This window comes from Bufo gargarizans, chromosome 9 (genome assembly GCF_014858855.1).
Source record: "Bufo gargarizans isolate SCDJY-AF-19 chromosome 9, ASM1485885v1, whole genome shotgun sequence".
NCBI classification, from domain to species: Eukaryota; Metazoa; Chordata; class Amphibia; order Anura; family Bufonidae; genus Bufo; species Bufo gargarizans.
In genome coordinates, this window is record NC_058088.1 from 197,894,032 (window position 1) to 197,921,060 (window position 27,029).

At 48.4% G+C, this 27,029-nt stretch overlaps 2 protein-coding genes across 3 annotated transcripts in view; both read right to left on the reverse strand.

The window, feature by feature from the left end:
- Nucleotides 1-4,055, reverse strand: part of LOC122946444 (hemicentin-2-like) — a 112,270-nt gene extending 108,215 nt beyond the window's left edge. The window contains exon 1 of the mRNA XM_044306083.1: nucleotides 3,678-4,055. Coding sequence (XP_044162018.1) covers nucleotides 3,678-3,915 — 238 coding nt within the window. The 5' untranslated portion in view covers nucleotides 3,916-4,055. The remainder of the gene's footprint in view (nucleotides 1-3,677) is intronic.
- A 21,982-nt stretch (nucleotides 4,056-26,037) lies between these two features.
- LOC122946446 (neuronal calcium sensor 1) overlaps nucleotides 26,038-27,029 on the reverse strand; it is a 40,851-nt gene continuing 39,859 nt past the window's right edge. For both annotated transcript variants that reach the window (XM_044306086.1, XM_044306088.1), the window contains one exon: nucleotides 26,038-26,650. The gene's annotated coding sequence lies outside the window, so the exon portion shown is untranslated. The remainder of the gene's footprint in view (nucleotides 26,651-27,029) is intronic.

Below are 27,029 nucleotides of genomic sequence, written 5' to 3' on the forward strand. Positions count from 1 at the left end.
AATAAACTGTAAGCGCTGCATTTATTAAGACTGGCATTTTACACTTTAGACTTCAGGCTACTTTCACAAGCGCGTTTTGGCTTTCCGTTTCTGAGATCCGTTCAGGGCTCTCACAAGCGGTCCAAAACGGATCAGTTTTGCCCTAATGCATTCTGAATGGAAAAGGATCCTCTCAGAATGCATCAGTTTGCCTACGATCAGTCACCATTCCACTCTGGAAGTGGCCTGCAGCGTTTTGCTGTCCGCTTGACGAAACTGAGCCAAACGGATCCGTCCTGGCACACAATGTAAGTCAATGGGGGCGGATCCGTTTTCTCTGGCACAATAGAAAACGGATCTGTCTCCCATTGACTTTCAATAGAGTTCATGACGGATCCGTCTTGGCTATATTACAGATAATACAAACGGATCCGTTCATGACAGATGCATGTGGTTGCATTTTTGTGACCGATCCGTTTTTGGAGGCCTATGACGGTTCCGCCCAAAACGCGAGTGTGAAAGTAGCCTTAAAGGGGTTATCCAAGACTGTGTTTGGTCTCCATCGCTCTAGGACTGACTCATCCCTCCCTGTCGGAGTGAAGTCAGCATCCTGTGGTGACCTGCTCCCCATGTAGCACAGGTGACGCAATGGGAATAGGTCACTGCTGCGGCCAGTGATTTACTGTAGCGATTATATGTCCCCTCCCCCACTGTCAATAAGATTTCAGCGTGGCAGGAGGAGGAAGAGCCAGCCTTGGAGTGATGGAGACTGAACCCAGTGGCAGGGACAAGGTAAGTTTGATCACCACCATAGGTCAGTCACTCTAGAACAGTGATGGCGAACCTATGGCACGGGTGCCAGAGGCAGCACTCAGAGCCCTCTCTGTGGGCACTTGCACCCTGGAAAAGTCTATGGTGTACCAATATGCCTTAGGCCTCCTGCACACGAACCCCGTGGCCGTGCTGCGGGCCGCAATGCAAGAACACTGACCATGGGGCAGCCGCAGTGGATCACTGACCCATTCACTTTAATGGGTCCACGATCTGCAAAAAGATAGGACATGTTCTATCTTTTTTCGGAACGGAAGTACGGGATGAAACCCCATGGAACCTCTCCGTAGGGTTCCGTTCTGTGCTTCCGTTCCGCATCTCCGGATTTGGCGGACTCATTAAAGTGAAAGCGTCCGCATTCCGTGATGCGGAATGCACGTGGAGCGGTGCCCATGTATTGCGGATCCGCAAATGCGGTCCTCAATATGGCAACGGGACACCTACAGTTATGTGCAGGAGGCCTTAGACTTTTCCTGCCATTCATCAGCGCAGGCGTACTATGAACACCACAGGCAGCGCACTGAGTGTAAACAGGCTTTTATAGCGAAAAGTACATGGAAGATATACTATACTGGACTGTAGTATTCAGGGGAAATTCCCATGTTGGCACTTTGTGATAATTATGTGGGTTTTGGGGTGCAGTTTGGGCACTCGGTCTCTAAAAGGTTTGCCATCACTGCTCTAGAAGGTCTGTTAGGCTAGGTTCACATCTGAGCATTTTACAGCGCGTTCCTACGCGCTGTAAAAAGCTCAACAGGCAAAAAACAATGTTTCTCTATGGGCATGATTCTGACCTGAGCGTTTTACAGCGCGTACGAACGCGCTGTAAAACGCCCTACGCCCCAAGAAGTACAGGAGCTTCTTTGGGGCGTATTGTCGCGCGTTCCCGCCCATAGACTTCAGCGGGAACGCGCCTAAATGGGCGTTTGCTTGTTTACGCCCATTAAAAATGCCCAATACAAACGCTCGATAAAAACGCCTGTAAAAAGCGCTTATCGAATACGCTCAGGTGTGAACCCAGCCTTATAGTCTGGGATAACCCCTTTGAAGGGGCTTTTCACCCCAAGGACCTTTACTGCCCCAGCAGGGTAAATCATGATTATATGATCTCTGACGCAGGGTTCTGGCTCAATCACTCCCCGTCGAGCGCAGTAGGTCTCGGGTCTTCCTGTGCCAACATCCGATTTGTTGGAGGACACATGGCTGCGGCAGAAAATGACTGACCACAGGGGTCACATATCACTCGTGTCAAGTCACTAGGTCCAGCTGTGCTGAGCATGCTGGGAGTTGTGGTTTCACCACAACTGGCAAATTACCAGGTGGAGTCCAGTGATCTAGAACTCATAGCCCTCCAGCTGTTGCAAAACTACAACTCCCTTCATGCCCTGATAGCTGTAAGATGGTCATAAAACATTCTGCTCATGAGGTTACAGGGGAACTTGAACCCTGCTGGGTTGCTCCTGCAGCTGTTCAGGGAATTAGGGAGTTGCTCTTTAAGCAATGCGGTAGTGTTATCTGAAAGGCTCCCCAGAGGTGGAGCTGCCCTTTATTTCAACATATGCATTTCAGCTTCAAAATCCAATCTTTAAACTGTATAATTTTGAACATTACAAGGTGACGACTCCTTCATGTCTAGGAACATTCAATATTGGGGAACCCTTTTACAAGATTGGTTATGGCATCCCTGACAGCACTATTGTATTGTCAGACGAAGGGATGCACTTCACCGTTATCCACGTGTTTACGCGGATTTACAGATTATCTTTCTATAAAACCCGCCCTGACCTGCATCTGTGGTTGGAGAAGTAGATTGCAGCGTATTACACATGGCCATACAATAGAAATCTCTGGTAATATGTGAGGAACCATCAGTGGCTTCACCGGAATCCACGTACCAGAGGTGATCCCAGTAAAACGTGCAGGGCAGATATTCTTCACCCAGAAGCTGAGATCTGAGACTTCGTTCTCCAGTGAATACAGGACACACGTCTTAGGATCTTACATCGAGAACATGTGCAGAAGCTTAACTGGTATCTGAGTCCATAGGTCCAAGGACGGTCTATAGACTGAAGGATGTTTGTTGGAGGCTACAGGCCATTCAGATGTAATGATGACCACACACTAAAGACTTAATCAACACAGCTGTGTCCGTATTTCGATTTACAATCTGCAAAATATGGATACCTTCCATGTGCGCTCCGCATTTTTATCACTTTATCAGTAGAAGGGGCTATTCGTGTCCAGAATACAGACCAGAATAGGACATGTTTTATAATTTGTGGAACGGGCATGCAACAAAAAATACAGATGTGTGCGTGGTCTCATAGACATGAATGGGGCAGTTTGCTGCAAAAAAAGCGAATGGCGCATGGATGAAAAATGCTGCATAAAACCTTAGTGTGTGATATACAAACGCCCGTAAACTGGGCACAGATACTCTGATCATTTGATTGATATGATCCATAATCTGCATGGGCATAGATAACCCCTGCAGCCGTGGTGACCATGTGGTCGTTTCCAGCCATAATTTACGCTTCTAAAATCTTCTCACTCTAATTATATAGTAGTAGTGAATTCTGATTGGCGCAGTGTACCAAGGGAAAAATAATTCAGAATGTGGCGTGCTGTACATGCATGCATGTTCTGTGCAGGGGGCTCATGCATCTCCTAGGGGGTCCCTCTCTCATAGAGATGCTAGACATCTAAAGGACCATAGAAAACAGTGTAGACTGTATAAAGCATAAACCCATTCACAGCGAAAGGTAAAAGAGAAGCAACAACCTCCTAGCACGCCCTGTCAGAAAAACTCCAATAGGATATGCTGAGACTTGTAGTACTCCAAAGGTAATCTAAAGTTACACTCTTACCTGGGTCATGGAACGGGACCAGTACATAGCTGCTGATGGCTTTGGTCCTGCGAGTCAGAGTGCGTTCCAAAATTCGGTTGGCTCCTTGAATCACTTGTCTGAGGTCATCATACATAGAGCCGGTCACATCAAAGACGAAGGCTAAAGAAGGGGCATCATGGTCTTGACGCTCCCCACAGCTCACCTGGACCAAGGCAAGGGTGAAGAGTAGACGGTACAGATGTCCTAAAGCCATCATCCGAAATGTGCCCAGATGGGGCAGAGAAGGTCCCTGCAGTGCTGTGTCCTTAGTGTGCCCAGGCTGCTATAGAGCTGCAGCATACATGTCCAGTCTATGCGGTGCTTTCTCCTGCAACCTCAGTGCAGCTTTATAGGAGAAACCTGCCCCCACTGCTTCTTCTTACAAACTTTTGGAAAGAGAAGCTCAGCCCCTTACAGCAAACAAAGAGACCCCTCCCTGCCTCCTGCACAGAGCTGGCCCAGAAGAAGCCAAAGTCTCTGGATACCTGAGAGGGGGTGAATTTGGAACATGCCCCTCATCCTGCTAGGACACCCCCCTGCTTCTCCTTACAGCACCCTGGGTCCCTCTCTTCTCTTTCCGAGCACAGAACTTTCCATGATACAAAGTCTTTCTGCTGGTCATGTAGCGCAGATTCACATCCAAAGCTGCAGCAATCAGCGCCGGGATAAACGGATCTGTCCCATAGCCCGTCCAGTGCTATCTTCCTAAATCGATTGCTAACAAATTGCTATTTTGGAAATGTTGAAGAAAAGAAGAAACGTAAGCCAACATCACGGAGTGTAGGTTGTGGATTAGGCGTGCGGACGCGAGGCTTAGCGAGACATTAATACGCATATGACCAGCTACAATCTGGGACACGGGAATCGCTAAGCCTGGAAATGAATGGATGCCGTCACGGAAAAATGAAAGGAGCTTTATAGACGTTCAGATTGTGTAAATATAATTCCTTCCTACGTGTTCTCCAGATTCATTTTGTTCCGCTTCTATTATTTCCCCCCCAAAAATTATTTTCTTTGTGCAACTTCTTCCTCTTCCTAGTAACCCAGCCACAAGTAAGTGGGGGCTCAATCTTATATTTTAGGATGATGCTCTCCAGTGGTGTGCCCCCTCCATAATCTGACCCTGCATACCACCCCCCAGTCTACCCTTCTCTTAGAGATCTCTGACTAGTCTCGGTTATGTGCCTGGAGTGTCAAAGCGCCTCGAAATCCGATTATCCGAGCGACGTAGTGTTCTCGTAGCACACTGCGCTGCCATTCCCCTGTACCTGTATAATGACAGAGCTGCGCACGCTCACAGTAGGTCGGCCTTTGTGACAACTTGCATCTATTACATGATTAAGAATGGCGTAGGCATCACATTAGGGAGGATTAGTGGCGCCTCATGATTTTTCTAACGTATAATTAGCGCCTGATTGTAATAAATGGATAAATACTTGCGCTCGGTGCAGTTTATGTAAAGTGAATTATCACACCTTCGATGTTGATGCCACGCAGTAGGATGCATTATAACCTGGCAGTGCAGGCCGCTCAGGGCCGGCGCACTCCACATGTGCCCATCTCAGGGTGGTTGTGCTGTGATTTGTGTGAGGGATGAAAAAAAGTGGAAACAGGTTTTTACCTGCATGTGGGTCACAGAGGTCGCGTTACTCCCACTGGCTCATTGTAAAAAAACTTCCGCACCCAGATAGAGATGTCGGGTATTGCTGCAAAACTGATCCTGCAGTTCTATCTCAGACAGATATGTAGATGATTACAGGTGTGGTCTGACTAGACACTGGGTCTTACCACAAGAGGGTGTAGAAGTGCTTCCCCCACTGCCCTATAAAAAGGCTCTCAGGGGCTACTTTTGGGCAGTGTACCTCTTGGTGAGAGATCGTTGACTGCTAGACATGTCTCGTTAAATCAATTGAGGACAGTTTACCCAGTTGACAGATTTTAAGGTGGGGGGGGGGGACGGGACTGAGAGACGCAGGAAGGTCTTTTCATTGAATTGCCGATCATCGTGGCCGTTCTGACCTATCCTGTGTGATACTGCCTGCTGAGCTGTGTATCTAATCCTATCCGTGTGATACTGTCCTGCTGAGCTGTGTATCTAATCCTATCCTGTGTGATACTGCCTGCGGAGCTGTGTATCTAATCCTATCCCTGTGTGATACTGTCTGCTGAGCTGTGTATCTAATCCTATCCTGTGTGATACTGTCTGCTGAGCTGTGTATCTAATCCTATCCTTGTGTGATACTGTCTGCTGAGCTGTGTATCTAATCCTTATCCTGTGTGATACTGTCTGCTGAGCTGTGTATCTAATCCTATCCTGTGTGATACTGTCTGCTGAGCTGTGTATCTAATCCTCTCTGTGTGCTACTGTCTGCTGAGCTGTGTATCTAATCTATCCTGTGTGATACTGACCTGCTGAGCTGTGTATCTAATCCTATCTGATGTGATACAGTCTGTGAGCTGTGTATCTATCCATCCTGTGTGATACTGCCTGCGAAGCGTGTATCTAAGCTATCCTGTGTGATATGTCTGCTGAGCTGTGTATCTAATCCTATCCTGTGTGATACAGTCTGCCTGAGCTGTTTATCTAATCCTATCCTGTGTGATACTGTCTGCTGAGCTGTGATTATCCTATCCTGTGTGATGACTGTCCGCTGAGCTGTGTATCTAATCCTATCCTGTGTGATGCTGGATGTCTTGCACACAACCATAGCCTGTTTTTCGGTCTGCACTTTGGGGATCTATTGAGCTGTCCTATTCTTGTCCATAAAATGGATAGGAAGAGGACATGTTCTATTTTTTTGAGGTGATGATGTATGCTAGCCTGTGTATCTAAGCCTATCAGGTGTGTATTGTGGTCTTCAGCAACCTGTAGACACTGAGGTGATACTGTCTGCTAGCCTGTGTATCTAAGCCTATCAGGTGTGATACTGGAGGTCTTCAGGCTCGCATATAGACACTGAGGTGATGCTGTATGCTAGCCTGTGTATCTAAAGCCTATCAGGTGTGATAGCTGGAGGTCTTAGACACTGAGGTGATGCTGTATGCTAGCCTGTGTATCTAAGCCTATCAGGTGTGATACTGGAGGTCTTCAGGCTCGCATATAGACACTGAGGTGATGCTGTATGCTAGCCTGTGTATCTAAGCCTATCAGGTGTGATACTGGAGGTCTTCAGGCTCGCATATAGACACTGAGGTGATGCTGTATGCTAGCCTGTGTATCTAAGCCTATCAGGTGTGATACTGGAGGTCTTCAGGCTCACATGTAGACACTTGGCTTCTGTATATGAGACATTTTCTGAATACTCTGAATATTTTTTGCTGCCCTCCATAAACACTCAGGTTCAGGCAGCGCCCGGCTGGCGTAGGTTGTGGGCGATCTCTCCACCGTGATATATATCTGCCAGAAACGCATCTTCTTTATGGCTTTAATTGCCTGCATAGCCTTGATATTAACCCTCTGGTGTAATGGCGCCCCTCCGCAGTCGTCTTTTTATGACTCCCCCTCTGGCTGCGTTCTCTCCCCCCATCTATCACACTGCGGCCGCTCCCATCACGTCTCCCTGATAAGGCGCTGTGAGATGTAAACAGAAGACGCTCATTATGGCATTTTTCACATATTAAGACAATAATCACAACCTTAGAAAAGAACCTAAAGGGAACACGTCTGCGGGACGGAACTGAACCAGGGGAACAAGTGCACTCAGTAAGTGGCCCCCCAAAGTATCAACAAGTGAGACCTGCCCCCAGGACTCCTCCTGACTCTGTGGAGTCATGGCTAGTGATCCTGTGATCTGTATATGTAATACCAGCCACCTAAGACCCGGTGATCATGTGATCTGTATATGTAATAGCAGCCGCCTAAGACCCGGTGATCCTCTGATCTGTATATGTAATACCAGCCGCCTAAGACCTGGTGATCCTGTGATCTGTATATGTAATACCAGCCGCCTAAGACCTGGTGATCCTGTGATCTGTATATGTAATACCAGCCGCCTAAGACCTGGTGATCATGTGATCTGTATATGTAATACCAGCCGTCTAAGACCCGGTGATCCTGTGATCTGTATATGTAATACCAGCCGCCTAAGACCTGGTGATCATGTGATATATATATGTAATACCGACCGCCTAAGACCTGGTGATCATGTGATCTATATATGTAATATCAGCCGCCTAAGACCCGGTGATCTGTATATGTAATACGGACCGCCTAAGACCCGGGGATCATGTGATCTATATATGGAATACCGACCGCCTAAGACCCGGTGATCATGTGATCTATATATGTAATACCAGCCGCCTAAGACCCGGTGATCTGTATATGTAATACGGACCGCCTAAGACCCGGGGATCATGTGATCTATATATGTAATACCAGCCGCCTAAGACCCCGGTGATCTGTATATGTAATACGGACCGCCTAAGACCCGGTGATCTGTATATGTAATTTGGACCGCCTAAGATCCGGTGATCATGTGATCTATATATGTAATACCAGCCGCCTAAGACCCAGTGATCATGTGATCTGTATATGTAATACCAGCCGCCTAAGACCCGGTGATCTGTATACGTAATACGGACTGCCTAAGACCCGGTGATCATGTGATCTGTATATGTAATACCAGCCGCCTAAGACCTGGTGATCATGTGATCTGTATATGTAATACCAGCCGCCTAAGACCGGTGATCTGTATATGTAATACGGACCGCCTAAGACCCGGTGATCTGTATATGTAATATAGACCGCCTAAGACCCGGTGATCATGTGATCTATATATGTAATACCAGCCGCCTAAGACCCGGTGATCTGTATATGTAATACCAGCCGCCTAAGACCCGGTGATCTGTATATGTAATACCAGCCGCCTAAGACCTGGTGATCCTGTGATCTGTATATGTAATACCAGCCGCCTAAGACCCGGTGATCATGTGATATATATATATATGTAATACCGACCGCCTAAGACCCGGTGATCATGTGATATATATATGTAATACCGACCGCCTAAGACCCGGTGATCATGTGATCTATATATGTAATACCAGCCGCCTAAGACCCGGTGATCTGTATATGTAATACGGACCGCCTAAGACCCGGGGATCATGTGATCTATATATGTAATACCGACCGCCTAAGACCCGGTGATCATGTGATCTATATATGTAATACCAGCCGCCTAAGACCCGGTGATCTGTATATGTAATACGGACCGCCTAAGACCCGGGGATCATGTGATCTATATATGTAATACCAGCCGCCTAAGACCCGGTGATCTGTATATGTAATACGGACTGCCTAAGACCCGGTGATCTGTATATGTAATTTGGACCGCCTAAGATCCGGTGATCATGTGATCTATATATGTAATACCAGCCGCCTAAGACCCGGTGATCTGTATATGTAATACCAGCCGCCTAAGACCCAGTGATCATGTGATCTGTATATGTAATACCAGCCGCCTAAGACCCGGTGATCTGTATAAGTAATACGGACTGCCTAAGACCCGGTGATCATGTGATCTGTATATGTAATACCAACCGCCTAAGACCTGGTGATCATGTGATCTGTATATGTAATACCAGCCGCCTAAGACCCGGTGATCTGTATATGTAATACGGACCGCCTAAGACCCGGTGATCTGTATATGTAATATAGACCGCCTAAGACCCGGTGATCATGTGATCTATATATGTAATACCAGCCGCCTAAGACCCGGTGATTATGTGATCTGTATATGTAATACCAGCCGCCTAAGACCCGGTGATCTGTATACGTAATACGGACCGCCTAAGACCTGGTGATCATGTGATCTGTATATGTAATACCAGCCGCCTAAGACCCGGTGATTATGTGATCTGTATATGTAATACCAGCCGCCTAAGACCCGGTGATCTGTATACGTAATACGGACCGCCTAAGACCTGGTGATCATGTGATCTGTATATGTAATACCAGCCGCCTAAGACCTGGTGATCATGTGATCTGTATATGTAATACCAGCCGCCTAAGACCTGGTGATCATGTGATCTGTATATGTAATACCAGCCGCCTAAGACCTGGTGATCCTGTGATCTGTATATGTAATACCAGCCGCCTAAGACCTGGTGATCATGTGATCTGTATATGTAATACCAGCCGCCTAAGACCCGGTGATCATGTGATCTGTATATGTAATACCAGCCGCCTAAGACCTGGTGATCCTGTGATCTGTATATGTAATACCAGCCGTCTAAGACCTGGTGATCATGTGATCTGTATATGTAATACCAGCCGCCTAAGACCTGGTGATCATGTGATTAGTCGGCAGTGGTTCCCACCCGGAGGACGGTTATTTTATTTTACAGTTCCAGTAAATGAGGTTCGGCTTTGGTCTGTACATAATGTCAGGTTACACACCTTTATCTTCCAGTGCACATCTGTGTGTGATAATGACTCCCATCAGGAACAGCTGCTGCCAGACTACACCACCTGGCTAGGACAGTCTAATGGGAGTTGTAGTCAGACACAGTGTGTAACGGCTAAGTATTATTTGTACATAATGTGAAACCAGGAGCGGCATGTACCCCTGTACAGTTTGGTGCCCAATGCTTCTATACAGCCCCATTACCCGGTGCCTCGGCCTCATCTATAGATGTGTTTACAAAGGCCTCACAGGTTCTCCACTAAATACCGCCACAGTGAGCACCTCTGACCCCCAGCACCATGATGGGCTCCTCTACAAACCCCAAAACTGATAACTGACCTGACAATCCCCCGGTGTGATTTGGCCCTAAGGATCCACAGAGTGAGGAAGATGCAGGGACTGGGCGACTCTGACGTGAAGAAGACACCGGAGAAGAACTGGGGGACAGCAGGCAGAGGCGCCCCCACAGCGCTGATACTTCTCTAAGAATGGAGTCTGTAGGCTGTGTCAGGTATTGCAGCTTGGCTCCATGTTACTTGTACAGCCGGAGCCACTCTGAATCCCATTTCAACAAGTGTCTGCAACACCTTCCTCTTCTTGGTGGATAGTGGTGGTCTCTGTGGTGCAGCCTCAAGCTCCAGGGGCCCCACGTACCATTTATAATACTGGTGTCGTCTTATGTGGCAGAGGTTCCTTTTGGTCCCCTCAGGCACCATGGTCTTCCTCAGCACCCCGAAACTACAACTCTCAGTATGCACTAACAGCAGCAGGCTATTACATCTATGGCTGATTATGGCCAGGAGAATTGGTGGAAGTTTAAAGATTCCTCCATATTTTTTTTTAGGATCACCCCCATTTCATCCCTCACATCTGACGCTCAAAAGCTGCCCGGACTAGTGGACAATACCGTAGCCCCCTGTGGAGTAAGAGCGCCCTCTGGTGGTTAATGATGGCAAATCCTTGCTCTGAATCTTACAGATAGATGAAGTAATGGTACAGTTGTAGGGTCATACAGGAATGTACAGCTCGTCCCTTACAGGAGGATAAGTAATGTATGTACACAGCAGAATAGTGAGTGCAGCTCTGGAGTATAATACAGGATGTAACTCAGGATCAGTACAGGATAAGTAATGTATGTACACAGTGACTGCACCAGCAGAATAGTGAGTGCAGCTCTGGAGTATAATACAGGATGTAACTCAGGATCAGTACAGGATAAGTAATGTATGTACACTGTGACTGCACCAGCAGAATAGTGAGTGCAGCTCTGGAGTATAATACAGGATGTAACTCAGGATCAGTACAGGATAAGAAATGTATGTACACAGTGACTGCTCCAGCAGAATAGTGAGTGCAGCTCTGGGGTATAATACAGGATGTAACTAAATGATTTTCCTATTTCATGACGTAAAGTCTTAGTTTTATTAAAGACACGGAGGCGAGTATTGCTATCTCCTTCTTTACTGAACCACCAATAGCAGCAAAGAGAAAAAATTAACATACAGGGAACCATAGCAACCAAGGTCCCTCCCCACTGGCCCCTATAATAGGCCGCTCCTCCTATGGCTCTTCCTCTTTCTTTGGGATCCTGGTGCCAACATCCCGAACAATCCAACGAACTCTGAACATCAACCGGAACGAAGAACTCCACTCTGTACGAAGCAGGAACCAGCAGTCGCCAACCTGGTCAACCACCGAAGAACTTTAAACCGGAACACGGTATACCATCTTTGAAGAAGCTTCAACCTGAAAGAGAGAACAGACCATGGGCCCAGGTGAAACCGGCATGTCAGGACAAGAGCATCGGACACCAACTGCTCAAACAGACCCGATAGGGGTTGAATGACCAACGGCAATAAAGTGCATTAACAAACACTACAATGGCAATGAAATAACCAACAGAGCAATAAATACAATGTCATTAATAAATAACAGGACAATAAATACCGCAAAGACATATACATAAGTGAGCCCCGAAAGAAAACAACCCACCAAAACACCCAAGGGAGGGAAAACAGGGTGGGCAATACTCGCCTCCGTGTCTTTAATAAAACTAAGACTTTACGTCATGAAATAGGAAAATCATTTAGTTTTACATCAAGACACGGAGGCTCATATTGCAAGTTCAAAGCCTGTCAATAATTGAAGCAAACAAGTTAGCTGGAGGACGGAAATAGAACTCCCTGAACGTGGTAACATTAGAAGTGTCAACACCCGCCAACGACATAACCCACTTAAGCCAACGCGCTAACGTAGGGCTAGCCACCGGGCCAAACGGATGCCGAATAGAAACGAACAGCTGTGGCCTGGTCGGAGACCTGTGTGCCAGAGTCCTGGACTCGTACTCCCGAAGGCACGCCACGGGGCATAAGATCGGAGACGTAGGAAAACTAGGGTAGGACACGAAACGGATGCTAGTCCTAGTGCGACGCGAGATGTTAAAGGTAACCCCATCCGGGGTAAACGAACGCGCGTCGTAGTCAAGGGCCCTCACATCTGACACTCTCTTACATGAAATGAGGCAAAACAGTGCCGACAATTGCCGAATGGACAAAGCCGAATTCTCGGGCCAAGAGGCCAAAAAGCCCAAAACCAGGGAGACATCCCAAGTAGTGGAAAAACGAGGCCGAGGGGGACGAGACCACCGAGCCCCCCGAAGGAGGCGAGACACAGAAGGATGTTGACCAGCCGCGACACCCGCGTAGCCCTCGTGGGTAGAAGAAATAGCGGACTTGAAAAGGTTAATGGTCCGATAAGCCTTCCCCGCCTCAAAGAGAGAGGTGAGGAAACACAGCAGGTCAGCTACAGGTGCCGAAACGGGATCCAGGTCCCGTTCCACGCACCAATGAGCCCAAGTTTCACCAGGCTGCCCGGTAAGACTTTTGGGTGCCGGGAGCCCACGCGCTGTCCAATAGTCGTCGAGTCGCAGCCGAAATTCCCTCGAAAGATCCAGGTGTCCTGAGATCCGGCACGCCAGCAGCCGCAGGGATCCGTCGAGGAGGAGGGGATGAAGTAGACCCTGAGGGTTGCGTAGGAGATCCAACCGGTTCGGGAGAAGCACAGGAACCTCCACCAGAATCTTCAACAATGAAGGGAACCAAACCTGGGATCCCCAGAACGGGACCACCAGAACCAGATCCGCCCGATGGCGGAGAACCTGCAGGAGAGTCCTCGGGATCATTGAGAACGGAGGAAACGCGTACAGGCGAGACACCGACCAGTCCTGGAGGAAAGCATCCACCGCCACCGCTTCCGGGTCCGGACGCCAGCTGAAGAACCGGGTTAGCTGCCTGATGAGCCGAGAGGCGAAGAGATCGACGGACATCGGACCCCACACATCCGAAATCACCGCGAACACCAGCGGATCCAACTGCCAATCGCTGCTGTCCGACAGGTAGCGAGAGTTCCAATCCGCCTGAATGTTGCTCAACCCTGGCAAATACTCCGCCTGCACCATGATATCCCTGGACAGGCAGAACGACCAAAAATCTTTGGCCAAACGCGCCAAAGTGGAGACACCGTTGCAATAGGCCCCCCAGCCCTGGAGGCTCGCGTCCGATTCGATCGTCAACTCCGGCAGGGACCCAAAGATTGCTCTCCCGTTCCACGCTTCCAGGTTGGCTATCCACCAACTCAGTTCCTCCCGGGCTTCCGAGTCCAGAACCACCGCATCCGCAAAGGAGGCACCGGTCCGAAGATGGGCGATCTTCAGTCGCTGGAGCGCCCGGTAATGCAGCGGGGCTGGGAACACCGCCTGAATGGAAGAGGCCAGCAGGCCGATAATGCAGGCCAGGTGACGTAACGAGAGATGGGGAGCAAGGAGAGCATGTCTCAACTCCTTGCGGATCGCCCGCAACTTCGCCGTCGGCAGGCTGAGAGACTCCGAGAGTGAATCCACCGTGAATCCCAGAAAACTCCATCCTCTGGGCCGGAGTAAGGCAGGATTTCTCTCGGTTGAGGAGGAACCCGAGACCCGAAAGCAGATCCGCCGTCCAGCGTAGATGTTCCAGCAATCCCGCTCTGGACTCGTGCATTAGCAGGATGTCGTCCAGATAGATGATGAGACGCACACCCCGAGTCCTCAACCACGACACGACCGGACGCAGCAACTTGGTGAAACACCAGGGAGCTGAAGACAGCCCGAACGGCAGACAGGTGAACCTCCAGACCTCTCCCTGCCACCGGAACTGAAGCAGGTCTGTGGAAAGGGCGGATACCGGGACCGTCAGGTAAGCATCCTTCAGGTCCAGTTTCACCATCCGGTCCCGAAGGAGATGGATCCCATCCATCTTGAAATGACGGTAACGTACTACCGCATTCAACGAGCGAAGGTTGATGACCGGTCTCATCTGCCCGTCTTTCTTCTGTACAAGAAAGATGTTGCTGATCACACCCACCGATGCCGGGGACGCAGGCTCTATTGCCAACTTTTGCCTGAGGGACTGTAATTCCGCGTCCACCAACGCACGATCCGCGCGCGATAGGGGAACAAGCGGAGGGGAAGGAATCAGATAGGGGGAGCCCGTGAGCTCTATGTGAAATCCCCTGACCGTGGCAAGCACCCATGGATCCGCGGTAATGAGGCTCCAAGCGTGGGAAAAAAACTGGAGTCGGCCCCCTACACAAGGTATCATAGAATCCCCCATCAGGGGAGCACTTACCCAAGGGTCTGCGGTGACTCGGGTTGCCCCGGAAGGAGCGAGAACGCCATTGCTGTCCTCTCGTGGTGAAGAACGGAGACGCATTGCGTTGTTCTTGGAACTGAGGACGATGTCCACCGGAACCTCTGGTAGCTCCGCGGGCCTGGAAATTAGCACGGCCGGACAGGCGGCCCCTACCACTGCCGGCCCGATGAGAGACCCGTCCCTGGAAGACCCTGCGCATAGAGGACTGGGCCTTGTCCAGCGCAGTAAAGGTGCCCACGAACCGGCTCATGTCCTTGATGAAGGACTCGCCGAAAAGGAGGCCCTGGGCATCCTTTCCAGCCTCAGTGAGAGCCAAATTGGCCAATTTGGGGTCAATCTTAAACAAGATCGCCTTGCGTCTCTCAATTGCCATGGCAGTATTGGCGTTTCCGGTCAGGCATATGGCCCGCTGGGCCCAGCCCCTCAATTCCACCGGGTCAATCGGGGTACCCTCCATTCTAGCCGCTTCGGCCAACTCTAAGATCCTAGTCAAGGGACCAAACACATCTAGAATTTTGTCCTGGCAGCTGCGGAGCGCTGAATCCAGGCCCTTTTTTGCGTTCCAACCCGTTTTGGACAAGAACTGCAACATCTTGGGGTCCACCAACGGGGTGTCACAGACTTTATTGGGAACCACCGGCCGGGGACACTCGGCCCTAAGCTTATTGCGCGACTCGCGGCTAAGCGAGTGACGCACCCAGTGCTCCAAATAGGCCCCCACGTGAGGGGAGGGAAGCCATTCCGCCGAACGAGGGTGATGTAACGACTCGTGATCGAACATCGGTTCGCCCGAGTCATCCAACACTGCCTCAGAACGGGCAGGGGCGGAAGTAGTCGCCGCTTCCTTGGCAGAGGAGGCCGACGCAGCGGAGGTAGAGGGGCCCTGAACTGGGGGGGGTGAGATCCTCCTCCATGCCGTACTCGAAATCCGCTAACGCCTCCTCGTCTGAAACTCCATCCGAGTCAGACAGGTTTGGTGATTGCGCACTAGCGCGTTTCCATGTCCGCGCCCGTTCTGCCTGGCGGGAAGAGGCCCTTTCCCGTGAGCTAAGCACGGTCTCTGGGGTGGCAAGATGCGCACCAGTCAAAGTCCCCTGTAAAACAGGGGGATCAATGGAGGTAGGCTGCGGGGCGGCAATGGGGTCTAGCAAGGGAGCACTGGTGGGATGTGCGGACAGAGCCTGCGCAATAGTTTGTGACAGAACTGACGACATGGAGCCCATGGCTGCCATGATCGCGTCTGACACCGAGCGCTGCAGAGCTAGCGCTTGTGCATCAGCCCCAGCAGAGTTACATAACTCAGGGGAGGCGGGGCCTACTGGCAGTAGGAGGGGGGGTAGGGGCAGACATAACCAAAGACTATGGTCAGGTGGGAGCGCTACCAGGGAAAACAAAAGCCTTCAGGGTAAAAGCGATGTCACCTGGAAAAACCAGCGGCGTTACAGAGCAGGCAGAAGCAGGAGCCGCCGACCGTGCCTGGAGAGGAAGGCGAATGGCCGGAAGTAGCAGCACACAGTAGGTCCGCCCCCAAAAGCGCGCGAATAGCGGCCTCCGAAACCAAAATGGCCGCCGAGATCTCGCGAGACCTCGCGGCCGGCCGATGCTGAGGGAGTCCAAGATGGCCGCCGAGATCTCGCGGCCTCCCGAAGCGCAGAGGCGCCGGGAACGGCGCCGCCGAAAGCAGCGATGGAGGACCCGCCCCAACAAACCGGGAAGCGCCGGAGGCTCCGGTAAGGCAACACGCCGTACCTAACAGGGCGGGGAGGGGACGCAGGCCACACAGGACCATTAAACGCTAAGCGCGACCGGCATAATGGTTGGGAAACCAGGGGGAAGAACCGCAAATAGGCTCCAGCAAGGACTCCCACAGCGCGGGAATAAGCGCAGGGGAAGAAAAAAATCACCCCCCCCAAAGAGGCAGGGGGAAAAGCACAAGGGAAACGCTGCTAGCAAGCAGGGTTAGTCACCCTGGGGTGCGCAGCGCAGAAGAAAACACCAAACAATTCAATGAACAAGACAGAACAGAAAAGAGGTGTACTTAGCTTGGCAGCAGCAAAGAAAGAGGAAGAGCCATAGGAGGAGCGGCCTATTATAGGGGCCAGTGGGGAGGGACCTTGGTTGCTATGGTTCCCTGTATGTTAATTTTTTCTCTTTGCTGCTATTGGTGGTTCAGTAAAGAAGGAGATAGCAATATGAGCCTCCGTGTCTTGATGTAAAACTCAGGATCAGTACAGGATAAGTAATGTATGTACATAGTGACTGCACCAGCAGAATAGTGAGTGCAGCTCTGGAGTATAATACAGGATGTAACTCAGGATCAGTACAGGATAAGTAATGTATGTACACAGTGACTGCACCAGCAGAATAGTGAGTGCAGCTCTGGAGTATAATACAAGATGTAACTCAGGATCAGTACAGGATAAGTAATGTATGTACACAGTGACTGCACCAGCAGAATAGTGAGTGCAGCTCTGGGGTATAATACAGGATGTAACTCAGGATCAGTACTGGATAAGTAATGTATGTACACAGTGACTGCACCAGCAGAATAGTGAGTGCAGCTCTGGAGTATAATACAGGATGTAACTCAGGATCAGTACAGGATAAGTAATGTATGTACACAGTGACTGCACCAGCAGAATAGTGAGTGCAGCTCTGGAGTATAATACAAGATGTAACTCAGGATCAGTACAGGATAAGTAATGTATGTACACAGTGACTGCACCAGCAGAATAGTGAGTGCAGCTCTGGAGTATAATACAGGATGTAACTCAGGATAAGTAATGTATGTACACAGTGACTGCTCCAGCAGAATAGTGAGTGCAGCTCTGGGGTATAATACAGGATGTAACTCAGGATCAGTACAGGATAAGTAATGTATGTACACAGTGACTGCACCAGCAGAATAGTGAGTGCAGCTCTGGAGTATAATACAGCATGTAATACAGGATAAGTATTGTATGTACACAGTGACTGCACCAGCAGAATAGTGAGTGCAGCTCTGGAGTATAATACAGCATGTAATACAGGATAAGTAATGTATGTACACAGTGACTGCACCAGCAGAATAGTGAGTGCAGCTCTGAAGTACTGCAGGGAGCTCAAGAGCTTACTGAATACTGATATATACAGCCAGCACTAGAGGGAGCTCAGCAGATTACTACAGTGCCTTGCAAAAGTATTCACCCTACTTGACTTTTTTCATGTTTTGTTTCAGAACGGCCTTAAGTTCATTGTTTTGTAAACTCCTTAAGGCAAGTAGCCATAACTTTTTTTATTTGTCTGTTTTGCGGGACAAGTTGTACTTTCCAGCGCCACCATTTAATATTATAGATCATGTAGTGGGAAGCAGGAAATTTTTTTTCCAAATGGGGTGAAATTGCAAAAAAAAAAAGATCAGCCCCTATAACTTTTTTGTAATTATGTTTACGGAGCTGTATGGGGGCTCATTTTTTGCGGGGCGATCTGAACTTTTCATTGGTACCATTCTGGGGTGTGTATGACTATTTAATTTTTTGTAGAAAATGAAGCAACCAAAATGGCGAATCAGCCATTCGGACGCTTTTTTCTGTTTTGCTGTTTGCCGTATGGGGAATATATTTTTATACTATGGCCGTTTTCAGACATTGCGACACCCATGGTGCGTATATTTTTTTTAGTTCTTTTATTTTGTGAAAAGGGGGGTGATTTTAATATTTTTTTTACCCTTTTTCTTTTTATAGTTTCCATAGGGAACTATAACAATCAATCATCCGATTGTTATTATCATAGATTACAATGCACTTGCATTGGAATCTGATGATTTTACTATTTTCCTATGGAGCCCTATTACAGGCAAGTGCTCCATAGGAAATACTATGCAGCAGCCTCCTGTCATTCATAAAGACAGGGGCTGCTGCATACACGCTCCAGCTCCTCCGATCGCCACACGGGGGAGACATAGCGCAATCGAAAGTGAGCACTTCCGGTTTCAGCGTGCTCAAATGCCGTTGTGAGGATGGACCACGGCATCTGAGGGGTTAAATGTCTGCGATCGGCATTACTGCCGGTTTCGGACATTAGCCGCAGGTGTCTGCTAGAAGAAGCAGGTGGCCACCCACGGCTATGGCGCCCGGTGTGAAAGGGTTAATCTGAATTTTATGTGATGGATCAGAACACAATAGTCTAAGTCGGTGAAGTGAAATGAGAAAAATATATAAATAAAACTATTGTTTAGAAATAGAAAACAGAAAATTGTCCTGTGCGTATGTATTCACCCCCTTTGTTAGGAAGCCCATAAAAAGCTCTGGTGCAACCAATTACCTTCAGAAGTCACATGATTAGTGACATGATGTCACCTGTGTGCAATCTAAGTGTCACATGATCTGTCGTTACATCTACACACAGCAGAGGCTGCAACACCTAAGCAAGAGGCATCACTGACCAAACACTGCCATGAAGACCGAGGATCTCTCCAAACAAGTAAGGGACAATGTTGTTCAGAAGGACAAGTCAGGGTTAGGTTATATAAAATATCCAAATCTTTGATGATCCCCAGGAGCGCCATCAAATCTATCATAACCAAATGGAAAGAACATGGCACAACAGCAAACCTGCCAAGAGACGGCTGCCCACCAAAACTGACGGACCGGGCAAGGAGGACATTAATCAGAGAGGCAGCACAGAGACCTAAGGTAAGGGTCCATTCCCATGTCCGTAATTTGGGTTCGCATTCGTTAAGCAATTTGCGGACCGATTTACTTTCAGTGGGGCTGGAACGGATGCGAATCCGCATTTTTCGGTAAAGATCGCTGTTCACAAGCGCAAACACCCGACCTGAAGGAGCCAGAGCCGTTCTGCAAGGAGGAATGGGCAACAATCCCAGCAGTCAGATGTGGCGACTGCTCATAGAGACTTCTCCAGAGAGATTTGGAGCTGTGATTGCCGCAAAAGGTGGCGCTACAAAGTATTAACTTTAGGGGGGTGAATAGTTCTGCACATTGACTTTTTCTGTTATTTTGTCCTATTTGTTGTTTGCTTCACAATAAAAAAAATCTTCAAAGTTGTCTGCATTTTCTGTAAATGACATGATGTAAATCCTCAAACAATCCATGGTAATTCCAGGTTGTGAGGCACCAAAACACAAAAAAGGTAAAGGTGGTGAATACTTTTGTGAGTCACTGTAAATACAGATATATACAGCCACCACTAGAGGGAGCTCAGGAGATTACTGCATACAGGTATATACAGCCACCACTAGAGGGAGCTCAGGAGATTACTGCATACAGATATATTACAGCCACCACTAGAGGGAGCTCAGGAGATTACTGCATACAGATATATACAGCCACCACTAGAGGGAGCTCAGGAGATTACTGCATACAGATTGTACAGCCACCACTAGAGGGAGCTCAGAGGATTACTGCATACAGATATATACAGCCACCACTAGAGGGAGCTCAGGAGATTACTACATACAGATATATACAGCCACCACTAGAGGGAACTCAGAGGATTACTGCATACAGATATATACAGCCACCACTAGGGGGAGCTCAGAGGATTACTGCATACAGATATATACAGCCACCACTAGAGGGAGCTCAGAGGATTACTGCATACAGACATATACAGCCACCACTAGAGGGAGCTCAGGAGATTACTGCATACAGATATATACAGCCACCTCTAGAGGGAGCTCAGGAGATTACTACATACATTATACACAGCCACCACTAGAGGGAGCTCAGGAGATTACTATATACAGATATATACAGCCACCACTAGAGGGAGCTCAGGAGATTACTACATACAGATATATACAGCTACCACTAGAGGGAGCTCAGGAGATAACTACATACAGATATATACAGCCACCACTAGAGGGAGCTCAGGAGATTACTGCATACAGATATATACAGCCACCACTAGGGGGAGCTCAGGAGATTACTGCATACAGATATATACAGCCACCACTAGAGGGAGCTCAGGAGATTACTACATACAGATATATACAGCTACAACTAGAGGGAGCTCAGGAGATTACTACATACAGATATATACAGCCACCACTAGAGGGAGCTCAGGATATTACTACATACAGATATATACAGCCACCACTAGAGGGAGCTCAGGAGATTACTACATACAGATATATACAGTCACCACCAGAGGGAGCTCAGAGGATTACTGCATACAGATATATACAGCCACCACTAGAGGGGGCTCAGGAGATTACTGCATACAGATATATACAGCCACCACTAGAGGGAGCTCAGGAGATTATTACATACAGATATATACAGCCACCACTAGAGGGAGCTCAGGAGATTACTACATACAGACATATACAGCCACCACTAGAGGGAGCTCAGGAGATTACTACATACAGATATATACAGTCACCACTAGAGGGAGCTCAGGAGATTACTGCATACAGATATATACAGCCACCACTAGAGGGAGCTCAGCTCCTTTGGTCTCCTCTGACCACATGACTTTCTCCCTGACCTCCTCTGGATCATCCAGATGGTCATTGGCAAACTTCAGACGGGCCTGGACCTGTGATGACTGGAGCAGGAGAACCTTCCGTGCAATACAGGATCTGAAACCATGACGGCGTAGTGTTCCACCGACAGTGACTCTGACCTGTGGTCCCCGCTCTCTTCAGGTCATTGACCAGCTCCTCCCTTGTAGTTCTGGGCTGATTCCTCACCTTTCTTATCATCAGTGATACCCCACGAGGTGAGATCTTGCATGGAGCCCCGTCGCCCTTTCCAGCCTTGTGGAGGTCCACACTTCTGTCTCTGGTGTCTTCTGACCGCTCTTTGGTCTTGCCCATGGTAGTAGTTGGCGTCTGACTGACTGTGGGGTGGACAGGGGTCTTTACAGAGCTCAGACGGGTGCAGTAGAGGTGGGCTTTATAAAGGCGCAGTAACAGGTCTCTGAGCCCGAATTCTGGCTGTTTCTCAGGTGTTCAGATCCTTCTGTTCAGCAGCAACAAAGACATTCTATACAAATCCTACAATGGGATCTCCTGGATTATCTCCATTCTGCCTCTCGGATGGGAATGCCCCTACACTGTGAGCGTCAGACCCTCCATGGTTTCTAAGCGGGAGAACTTGCAGAATCGCAGGGGGTCCAAATACTTCTGCTCCTCACTGTACATTAGAGAATTGATCAGCACATGTAATTAAAGTCTAGACATTTACTTACCACATCGGGCTCCGTCACTTCCCCAAACCTTATCACATCCCATACACACGAAAGCAATGAAAGGAGGGAGAGCTGTAAAGTGCTGATGACGGATGTGTTTTATTCAACATTTATAAAAAAATAAAATAAACTTCCAATCAAATAAAAATACAATTTATAAATATCGTACAATTGTGTCTCGTTCCCTCTGAAGCCAAACCGTGGAGCAGAGCGGCCTCCCCGCTTATCTCATCTCCCATTTGGTAAGAAATATTTGCATCTTTGTAGCATTTCCCACATGCGGACTGTAACACTGACAGACGAGCGCTTTTACGTTATTTCTTCACACGGACGCAGATTTAGTCGCTTAGTTTTGATGAAACCGTAGACAAGGCAACAAGACATGCAGAAGAAAAGTAGAGTCAGCAGGCGCATGGAAGGAGATGGCACAAGCGTATTCGCCTCCTGCGCTCCAGAAGTAGTCCTGACCCGATCCTGCAAGCCACACTTTCTTTTAGTTTTTTTGTTCCTTGAACATTATGCTAAATCTCCCCCTAGTGGTGGCTGCAGGTAGCTGGAATATGATCATGAAACTAAATAAAAATAAATCTTGACAAAGTGACGGGCGATACATATAAAGGCACCCTTACACATTATATAGTGCTCAGAATAGCCCCCAGTGCCTTGCATGTTACATCCGTGGAGGACACCTCCGGTATTACCCCCCCTTACGCTGCACAATAGGGAATAAAGTGAAAGCTAAGATGGAGGATTCGGTCCTGTGCGCAGGGCGGGTCGTTAGCACATTTCATCTACATTCTATCCTGCCTTAGCAGACAACACCTCCTGCACAAACAGCACATGGGAGCATTGCACCAAAATCGGGTCACGTGAAGCAGAGGAATAGAAGTGCATTCTGCTCATGAATTATTAACACTTTAATAGGGAAATGGCCGCCTAGAGGAAACCGCTCAGTAATGCTGGGTCCCAGAGCAATCAGCAGCTATGTCCTGAACTAGACAGATTAATGGGAATTGTGCACCACTCGTCCTGGAGCTGCGTTCCCACACTGCGCCACATTCACTGTACATCATGCTGTCATATTGCATTCCACCCATTTCTTCTGCAGACAATTACCAGTTCCAACTTCTGCACATAATGACTCATCGACATCATTGCATGAATACCATACTACACTAAAAATAATTTTCCATGAGATTTTAAAGGGGAGCAGGTTTATTGACTCGGATTATGTGATACTAGCAACATTCAGGGCGCCTCATGCAACAGAGACTGTCAACCTGATCTGTAAATAATGATATCAAAGGGTGGCTGACCAATGAAGGATTTATTATTTATTAGTATGTAGTGAGCTCCCTCTAGTGGTGACTGTATAATCTGTACGTAGTGAGCTCCCTCTAGTGGTGACTGTATAATCTGTACGTAGTGAGCTCCCTCTAGTGGTGGCTGTATAATCTGTATGTAGTGAGCGCCCTCTAGTGGTGGCTGTATAATCTGTACGTAGTGAGCTCCCTCTAGTGGTGGCTGTATAATCTGTATGTAGTGAGCTCCCTCTAGTGGTGGCTGTATAATCTGTATGTAGTGAGCTCCCTCTAGTGGTGGCTGTATAATCTGTATGTAGTGAGCTTCCCCTAGTGGTGGCTGTATAATCTGTATGTAGTGAGCTCCCTCTAGTGGTGGCTGTATAATCTGTATGTAGTGAGCTCCCTCTAGTGGTGACTGTATGATCTGTATGTAGTGAGCTCCCTCTAGTGGTGGCTGTATAATCTGTATGTAGTGAGCTCCCCCTAGTGGTGGCTGTATAATCTGTATGTAGTGAGCGCCCTCTAGTGGTGGCTGTATAATCTGTACGTAGTGAGCTCCCTCTAGTGGTGGCTGTATAATCTGTATGTAGTGAGCTCCCTCTAGTGGTGGCTGTATAATCTGTATGTAGTGAGCTCCCTCTAGTGGTGGCTGTATAATCTGTATGTAGTGAGCTCCCCCTAGTGGTGGCTGTATATTCTGTATGTAGTGAGCTCCCTCTAGTGGTGGCTGTATAATCTGTATGTAGTGAGCTCCCTCTAGTGGTGGCTGTATAATCTGTATGTAGTGAGCTCCCTCTAGTGGTGGCTGTATAATCTGTATGTAGTGAGCTCCCTCTAGTGGTGGCTGTATAATCTGTATGTAGTGAGCTCCCTCTAGTGGTGGCTGTATAATCTGTATGTAGTGAGCTCCCCCTAGTGGTGGCTGTATAATCTGTATGTAGTGAGCTCCCTCTAGTGGTGGCTGTATAATCTCTATGTAGTGAGCTCCCTCTAGTGGTGGCTGTATAATCTCTATGTAGTGAGCTCCCTCTAGTGGTGACTGTATAATCTGTATGTAGTGAGCTCCCTCTAGTGGTGGCTGTATAATCTCTATGCAGTGAGCTCCCTCTAGTGGTGGCTGTATAATCTGTATGTAGTGAGCTCCCTCTAGTGGTGGCTGTATAATCTATGTAGTGAGCTCCCCCTAGTGGTGGCTGTATAATCTGTATGTAGTGAGCTCCCCCTAGTGGTGGCCGTATAATCTGTATGTAGTGAGCTCCCTCTAGTGGTAGCTGTATAATCTGTATGTAGTGAGCTCCCCCTAGTGGTGGCCGTATAATCTGTATGTAGTGAGCTCCCTCTAGTGGTGGCCGTATAATCTGTATGTAGTGAGCTCCCTCTAGTGGTGGCTGTATAATCTCTATGCAGTGAGCTCCCTCTAGTGGTGGCTGTATAATCTGTATGTAGTGAGCTCCCTCTAGTGGTGGCTGTATAATCTATGTAGTGAGCTCCCCCTAGTGGTGACTGTATATTCTGTATGTAGTGAGCTCCCCCTAGTGGTGGCTGTATAATCTGTATGTAGTGAGTTCCCTCTAGTGGTGGCTGTATAATCTATGTAGTGAGCTCCCCCTAGTGGTGACTGCAGACAGACAGGATCTTGTCATGTAACCCTATGATTTTATAAAGCATTAGCCTCCAATTAGTTCAGCTGAGCATGCATGTGTTCTCAATAAGGAGAGGAGAATAGGCAGCTGTCAGCCGCCTCTGCCACCCGCTTATCACAGTTTTTGGCGTTCTTTATGTACATGGCCCAGCTGCAGTATTAGCAGAACAGACCATGGTCTTGAAGCGACTACAGAGCATTACATATACAATTACATTCATAGCGGTCCAGCAGCAAAGGGGTTAAACAGCCTGCAATACGCACAGCTGGTCAGGATCATGTATGTATATAAATATATATATGCTCTTACCTCCCTGACCCTAGTACGCCGTCACAGGACATGGGGGGGGGGGGGGGGGGGGTTACTTTAGTTTGGCATGGCCCGGTGATGGATTGCAGTCCCTGCAAGGACTGCCACACTGCCTCATAATTCCTCTGCCCTCCATGTTGCACCCTGACTCAGTCATATATCACTTACTAAAGGACTACAGCCACCATCATCCAGTGCATTCACTCGTTTGGGAGGTCCTCTGCAGACTGTACAATGCAACTGCTTAGATAGCAGTTCCTCAATGCACCAGTGATATATTAGGAAACTACTAATATAGCAACTCCACCGAGTTCTCTTTACAATTAGAGGCAGTGACTATAGGGGAAGCCCCTTGGCCGCAGTCAGAGTTTATATGGGTGAGCCAGGATTCTCTGCTCTCAATAGCACCCCCTGTGGTGACTGGCAGGTAATGCAGCTATATTTTTTTGTTGTTTTTTTCTTATTCTTTTTATGTAAATAAGTAAACAATCTAAACGTAACGCTCCCTGAATTTTTTTTTCTTTTAGGCCGTCGTTAGGGAGTGTTTTTTTAACCTTTTGATCAGCAGCGCACAGAAATGATCAGGACACAGAAACTAAAAGCTACACATCCGGGAAAAGAAAAATTTACTTCCAGACCGACCCAAGTCGGTACCTTTTTTTTTTTTTAACCCTTTAGCTGCATAAGGTTAATGTACCGTGAATGCCTTAAACAAAAGAAGGTGAATCGTAGCCAATATGCGCCCCCCCCCCCCCGAAGCATGTGACACGACAAGTACATAAAGAATAAATAAAAAGATATGCTATATATATATATATTATAAAAAAATCATCACGTATTCACAAAAAAAGCACAATTCAGCATCATGTAAATGACCCATTGCGTGCCGTTCATTGCGGGGGGCAGCACACGGGCGCAGGCCCGACCCCCTCCTCTGAGATCCCTCTTCCAAAAAGTCTCTTAAATACTGTAGGAGCGGGAAGGCCTCATCGCAGTCTCTTACAATCCTCCCCTTCTGCCTCTAGAGGTAATGCTCCTCTGCAGAAGGGACAGTTTGAGGAGTTGTGGCCCTCCAAAAAGTGAAGGTCCTGGGGCCCCTGGTGCTGGAGATTTGGGCGAGCTCTTCCTTGTGAATAAGCAATCCTCTCCGAGTGCAAGATAACACAAGAAGCAGCAAGAAGGAGATGGGACGCTGTAAAAACGGATGCATGTCAGGTACCGGGGTGCACAGGCAGATGCCGCAGCGCCACCTGCAGGTCGCCAGTGCCGAGTGAAGGTGATCAGGGGAGAAAAGGGCATGTCAAAAATAATGGGCGTCCTCGTCTTTGCACTGTATGGGAGTGATTGGTAAGAGGGAGATAAGCTGCTGACATTGGTCTGGTGGCACAGGAACAATACTATTACCCAGGGCATCTGCAAAAAAGACAAAAACAACAGTAAGCTCAGAGAAGAAGAATGCCGCTGTTTCCTTCTAGGAATAGCACCAATAATGGCTCAGCGCCCCCTCGTCCCCAGTATAACCCTGCAGTAATGGCGCAGCGCCCCCTCGTCCCCAGTATAACCCTGCAGTAACGGCGCGGCGCCCCCTCGTCCTCAGTATAACCCTGCAGTAATGGCGCTGCGCCCCCTCGTCCTCAGTATAACCCTGCAGTAATGGCTCAGCGCCCCCTCGTCCTCAGTATAACCCCGCAGTAATGGCGCGGCGCCCCCTCGTCCTCAGTATAACCCTGCAGTAATGGCGCGGCGCCCCCTCGTCCTCAGTATAACCCTGCAGTAATGGCGCGGCGCCCCC